This window comes from Artemia franciscana, chromosome 13 (genome assembly GCF_032884065.1).
Source record: "Artemia franciscana chromosome 13, ASM3288406v1, whole genome shotgun sequence".
In the NCBI taxonomy this organism is placed as follows: domain Eukaryota; kingdom Metazoa; phylum Arthropoda; class Branchiopoda; order Anostraca; family Artemiidae; genus Artemia; species Artemia franciscana.
In genome coordinates, this window is record NC_088875.1 from 32,939,525 (window position 1) to 32,946,716 (window position 7,192).

At 35.7% G+C, this 7,192-nt stretch overlaps 1 protein-coding gene across 1 annotated transcript in view; it reads left to right on the forward strand.

Moving 5' to 3' along the window:
* LOC136034817 (DNA-directed RNA polymerases I, II, and III subunit RPABC1-like) overlaps nucleotides 1-4,545 on the forward strand; it is a 72,824-nt gene extending 68,279 nt beyond the window's left edge. The window contains exons 6-7 of the mRNA XM_065716253.1: nucleotides 2,296-2,374; nucleotides 4,372-4,545. Of these exons, the coding sequence (XP_065572325.1) occupies nucleotides 2,296-2,374; nucleotides 4,372-4,437 (145 nt within the window). The 3' untranslated portion in view covers nucleotides 4,438-4,545. The remainder of the gene's footprint in view (nucleotides 1-2,295; nucleotides 2,375-4,371) is intronic.
* The last annotated feature ends 2,647 nt before the right edge of the window (nucleotides 4,546-7,192 follow it).

The window sequence follows — 7,192 nt, forward strand, 5'->3', positions numbered from 1 at the left end:
TAGTGGTAGCATTAAAAGTACAAATATTGTACCTTTTGGCTTTTGGCTTACTGATTTAAGTTGTTCTTCAAATATTGGTTTATCGCCATTTTGAAAGTCCACATGCTCTTAGTTTGTTTTGATTTAGTTCAACATCTGCCTAAATATTCCTTAAAAGTTTCACCTTAATACCCTTAGCTTGTGCAATAACAATATTCGTAGCAGCATTAGTAACAGTATGCACATAGCACCTTTGGTTTCTTTAGCAACCCCTTCAACACACGCTGAAAGTTTCAGCTTAATAAATACCATCAACCATCCTTGAAGCATTTCTGATGCGTCGGCTCGACAACCTGTGTGAGCATAGTATTTAGTTCCATACAGTTCCTGTCTATCCCAATTTTTTCACCTTAATATCCTTAGTTCTGATAGCAGTAATAGTAGTAGTAGATGTAGTAGCCTATACTTTAGTGGCAATAGTAGCAATAGAAGTAGTAATAATAGTAACAGTAGTATGAGTAGAAGCAGCAGCATTAGGATGCAAATATTTTCTTTTGATTAGTTCGACACCCATAACAACAAGCCCTGTTAGTTTGAACTTCACACACCAAACTGTTCCTAAGATATTGCTATGACACCCTTTTGACAACCTGCATACAGAGGGCGTGTTCTGATTCAGTTATCTTTCCCCCTCAAAATTTCTTGAAAATTTCAACTTCCTGCATTAGGCGTAGTTGTAATAGTAGTCACAGTAGTAGTATTATTCGAAGTTTATACGATCACCCTTTCAATTTAAAACTTATGTACCCTCAGGGCATAACTTACAACCCTTGCCCTGACGGGTATTGGGGGTTGTCATCCTCAAAGACATAATATCTAAACCTTTCAATTATGTTGATCAAAACGCCTATCTCAAAATTTGGATTGGAATTGTTTGGGGAAATGGTATGTGGCAGGGGGTGACTTTCCCTCCAATCACTTTCGATTATCGAAAAGGCCACAAGTCCTTTCAATTTCCAATCGAATGAGCTTTCTTTGAAGTTTCTGCGACAACAAATGGCCATCTCAAATTTTCTACCAGATGCGTTTTGGGAAAATACGAGGTGTGGGGGGTATCACCTTCCGATCCCTCTGAAACTTATACCTTATATGCCCCCAGGGCCTAGCTTCTAACCCTTGACCTGAGGGCTCCGGGGGGTTGTCATCCTCAATTTCCGGACCTTTCAATTACATTGAACAAAATGGTGATCTCAAAATTTTGATTAGATGTGTTTGGAGAAATTGTGGGCATGGGAGGAGGGGTTAGTTTTCCTCCAATCGCTTTTGACTATAAAAAGCACTCTAGCCCTTTCAATTTTCAATCGAATGAGCTCTTTTTGAAGTTTCTACGACAACAAATGGCCACCTTAAAATTTCTATCAGCTACATTTTGGGAAAATATGAGGTGTGGAAGTGGGTGATAACTCTGAATCTTAAAACAGGGAACTAGAACTTCTGATTACCAATCCAATGAGCCCCCTCCGAAGTTTATACGATCACTCTTTCTATATATACCTTATATGCTCCCTACGTTTGATAAAATGGCTATCTGAAAATTTTGATTGGATGTGTTTGGAAACACGGTGGGCATGGGAGGGGGGTTGTCTCCCTCCAATCACTTTAAAAAGGGCACTAGCCCTTTAAATTACTAATTTAAAACCATAAATGCCCTGAGGGCATAACTTACAACCCTTGCCCTGAGTGCTGTAGGGGGATCGTCAACCTTAAATACATAATTTCAAGACCTTCCAACTACGTTGGATAAAATTCTATCTCAAAATTTTGATTGGATGGGTTTGGGTAAGTGGTAGGCGTGGAAGTGGGGTTGGTTGCTCTCCAATCACTTTCGGCTGTTAAAATTGGCAATATCCCTTTAAATTTCCAATTGAATGAGCCCTTTCTGAATTATCTACGACACCTCCGTCGATACGAAGTGCCCTGGTCTAAAACCGAAAAAAAATAATACATTGTGCCCATATCACTCTACTTAGGCAGCGCTATTGCGCTGCCTATGATAAAGAGGATTGACACAAGGTTTGCAGTTGGAAAATATTTGGTTGCCATGAAAATGACTTTTAAGTGTTTCAACCCTTCCTCCATAAAAAAAATCTCTGATTTGCCCTCTTTCTAATGGCAAAAATATTGACCATATAGTGGGTGTACTGTCGTTATAAAATCATATTGATTGTTCCCACTCGCATGCTTGTAAAAAGTGTTGTATTTTGGAAGCCTAGTTTTTTATGTTCTAATACATTAATGTAATTTTTTCTGTTAAAGCAAATTGAAAGAGAATCATCTTATGAGAATTCAGGCTGGTGACCCCGTAGCTCGTTACTTTGGATTAAAGAGAGGCCAAGTAAGTTAGTTTCGCTGGAATTCTTTATTGGATTGATTTAATTTTAACTTTTCTGTTTTACTTCAATCGTATTTGTCGTTAAATAATTTTTGCTGCTACTGAATGTAGCTTACTACTACCAGTAACTCATTGCTGCACAAAATTGCCGAAGCTCAACATAGCTGCGCCAGCCTCTCATCAAACCAATCTGATTCAACTTACTCTTTGTTTCCTCCCCTGACATTCACACTTCCTTCTAATCCTTTCTTATAGTTTATTATCTGTCTGTACTTTGTGGTTCACCCCAGCTAATTACCGAAATCCCAATGTTTGGTATTGAGCCAATAAAGATTAGATGTCTCTTCTATCCTAAAGCTAGTCACGGATACATGTAGTTCGAGCCCAGTGATGGAAAGTATATAAAATTCGGTTTCTTCACTGATACTGAATTGATGTCAAGCTAAAGATCAGACGAAGAAGAGCTCCACAAGCTAGATAAAGCTGTTTTCAGTTGTGTAAAAAACACAAAAGAATAAATTTCTTCTTTGAATAATTTTTGTTTTTGAGATAATCATTTCAAGCAAAGATTAAAATTGTATCTCTTGTCGTCTGTATCTTTTGCGTTGAAACTTTTGTGTTTCTTTTCTCTTTTGCTCCTTTTCTAAAGTTTTCTACTGCTAGTTTACGAGATAAAGGCTGGATATGGAATAAGATTAGTTGATTTTGCAAGTCATTGAGAAAAATACTAAAAACATGAAAAGTCATAGGATTTTTGAGAAATCTCCGCTGGTGGTAACCCTAAAGGTGGTGGTAAGGAGAGATGGTAACCGAGCCTGAGTCACGCTTAAGTTCAAATTAATATGATTACCAGCTTCATTTGACCCTAGGTAAAATCAGTACCACTAACCAATTCCTTTTGTTAAATCCTCCTCCCCTCGCCTTAGTTCACTCATTATCGTCTAAAACTTTGTGCTATTTAGAATTAAGTTTTACTGTTTGCAATATGAGACGGTTTTTCCTAAAATCAAGTTTGTTCTTTAATGTTTGGCATCTAAAAAGTTTTCCTTGGACACCTCTTATAATTACAAATTGGGTAACCAGAATGATGGTAATGAGAAAAAGGGTAGATTTTACCATATGGCGCTGCTGAGCTGGAATATAATAGATTTATTCTATTTACATCACGTCTTCCTCTCTGTATATTTAGATTAAGGAAGTATGGGGGATGAATTTTATTTTAAGGCAATGCTTAGTACAGAATTTAAGTGGATAATACCGGTAAGAGGAAACTATTTTCTAATTGGAGATAGAAGAATATGCATGGGAACGGTGAAGTTGAAAGTGGGTCCTTATTTTTTCCAATAAATGGATATTGCCAGGATAATTTGATCTGTTTTTTGGTTTTTGCAAGGAGTTAAAAGTACTGAAAGGGGAAATTCACCGTCCTGTTCTAAAGGAAAGAATGGATGGATACTGTATAATAAGTCATATAATTTATTTTTTTTGGGGGGGATCAATTATCTAAGAAGGTGGGTTGTTTTTGGGTATGGCTCATTGAGATTTTTTTTTTTTTTTAGTTTATTTATATGGTTTGGACGAAGGTTTTTTTTTGGTTTGAAATTTGTACTGACAATATTTTTCTCAAATCATAGTTCTGATAATAATCACTTACTCTTTTCTTTGGCTAGTTTGTCAATAAAGAAATATTTATTTATTATTTAAGTTTAGTTCATTTTAGGACATTGTTTCTGCTCGTCTTAAGTTGTAATACCGGGGGACAGAGCTTCTTTCGCTGAAGTTACTTTAGACATTTCAAAAACGACAGAAATAAAGTTGTCCAGCTTTTGTTGAGTAGTAATGTCTAGAATACAAAACGATGACTATGGTAAATTTTGAAATGAACGCATTTGTGAATTAAAAAATTCATAACAGGAAATTCCCAGTTATGAGATTTTTTGCCTCTTGTAGCTTTTGCTTTTGATTGTGTGGTATTGAAGCCTTTAAAACCTATTTTTCAGGTTGTCAAGATTGTTCGTCCATCAGAAACTGCTGGAAGATACATTTCTTATAGACTTGTGGTCTAGCACCCCTTTTTGAGAGAAACTATGTTATAGCATACCAAAATTGATTGTATTTTCAGAATGTTTTTTCACTGCTTTGATTAAATAGATGTTCTTCTTTCCATTATAAAATTATTTGTTTTGTAATTCAAATAATTCCTCTTCCAATAATTCCTAGTTTTTTGCACGAGCTAATCAGGTATTTATCTAAGATTTTGGGTGTGGCAATTAAATGTTTGGTGTTTTAGTAACCATAATTTCAAGTAATAAATCCGCGCTGGCACCAGTAGTAGCAATATCAACCTACTATATATATATATATATATATATATATATATATATATATATATATATATATATATATATATATATATATATATATATATATATATATATCTATATATATAAAAATAAGTTGTTTGTTCGTTTATGTCTGTCTGTCTGTCTGTCGAGTGACGTCATGTTTGTGAAGAAAAAAACTAAAAAAAGGTAAAAACTACAAAAAATAACTAAAAAGAAAAACAACTAAAAATACTGAAAAAGCTAAAAAGAAGGCAAAAAACTAAAAAAAAGCATAAACTGCAGAAAAACTAAAAAGGAAAAAAAACTAACAAAGGCTAAAAAACTAAAAAAAAACAACTAAAAACTAAAAAAGAAAAAAACTAAATAAGGAAAAAAACTTAAAAATAAAAGAGAAAAAGAAAACTAAAAATAAATAAAAATAAAATAAATATATATATATATATATACTATATATATCTATATACATAAAAATAAGTTGTCCGTGTGTGTGTGGGTCTGTCTGTCGGGTGACGTCATGTTTGTGTGTCGACTGACGTCATGTTTTCAACTGACGAAATTACAGACCGGGACATCGGGACACAAATGACGACCGGGAAACCGGCACATAGGGAATATAAATGACGACACTCAAAGAGAAAGCGACCGGGACAAAAGGAATGTTCGATTAGCAATCACCATCAACAAAGCAACGGGACACAAATGACGACCGGGACACAGGGAGTATAAATGACGATCAGGATATAAATAAAAAAAAACTAAAAAAACTAAAAAAAAGGTAAAAACTACAAAAAACTAAAAAGAAAAAAAAACTAAAAACTAACAAAAAAACTAAAAAAGCTAAGAAACAAAAAAAACTAAAAAATAAAAAAATAAAAAAGGAAAAAAATGAAAAATAAAGGAGAAAAACAAAACTAAAATAACGAATGTATACACAGACCGGGATACAAATGACGACCGGGACATAGGGACACAACTACAACGGGGACGCGGGGGGGGGGGCACAGGGGGATATAAATGACGACCGGGACACAAGGAATGTAAATGACGCCCGGGACACTCAAAGAGAAATCACAGACTGGGAAACCGGGACACAAATGACGACCGGGACACGGATACAACTACAAAGGGGACGCTGGGGGCACAGGGGGATATATAAATGACGACGGCGACACAGGGAATGGTCGATTAGCAATCACCATCAACAAAGCTCAAGGGCAGTCATTAGAGTCATGAGGTATAGATCTGAATACGGATTGTTTTCCCATGGACCATTATATGTTGCATGTTCAAGAGTCGGTAAACCTGACAATCTATTTATATGCACAGACAATGGGACAGCAAACAATGTTGTATATTCACAAGTTTTACGTAATTAAAAACATCTATATATATATATATATATATATATATATATATATATATATATATATATATATATATATATATATATATTCACAGGTGGGATATAGGGACACAACTACAATGGCGCGTAACGACTTACGCGCGCGCGGGGGCTTGGGGGGGCGCGAAGCGCCCCCACCAACTAGGTGTTGGGGTGGCAAGCGCCACCCCAACAGCTAGTATATATATATATATATATATATATATATATAAGTTGTTTGTTTGTGTGTCTGTTGACTGACGTCAGGTTTGTGTGTCGACTGACGTCATTGTAAGGATTGAGCTGTATGTCGTCATGAAGTTGTTTGTCGACTGACGTCATGTTTGTCGACTGACGAAATTACAGACCGGGACATCTGGATAAAAATGACGACCGGGACACAGATAATATAAATGACGACCGGGACACTCAAAGAGAAATTACAGACTGGGACACAAATAACGACCGGGACACAGGGAGTATAAATGACGACCGGGACGCAGGGACACAACTACAACGGGAACGCCGGGGGGCACAAGGGGGATATATAAATGACGAACGGGACACAGGGAATGTTCGATGAGCAATAACCATCAACAAAGCTCAAGGGCAATCATTAGAATAATGAGGTATAGATCTGAATACAGATTGTTTTTCCCATGGAGAATTATATGTTGCATGCTCAAGAGTCGGTAAACCTGACAATCTATTTATATGCACAGACAATGGGACAGCGAAGAATGTTGTATATTCTTCGCTGTCCCATTGCCTGTGCTAATAAATAGATTGTCAGGTTCTGACAATCAGACATATATGTCTGATTGTATAATCACAATATACATGTATCTATATATATAAAAATAAGTTGTCTGTGTGTCTGTCGAGTGACGTCACTGTTCGCATATGACGTCTGTCTATATCTTCTATCTATATATATAAAAATAAGTTGTCTGTCTGTGGATGTGTGGATGGATGTGTCAGGTGACGTCACCTGAAAAAACTGGATTAGGTGACGTCAAAACTGAAAAAACTAAAAAAAGGCAAAAACTACAAAAAAAACTAAAAACTAATAAAAAAAATAAAAAAGCTAAAAAA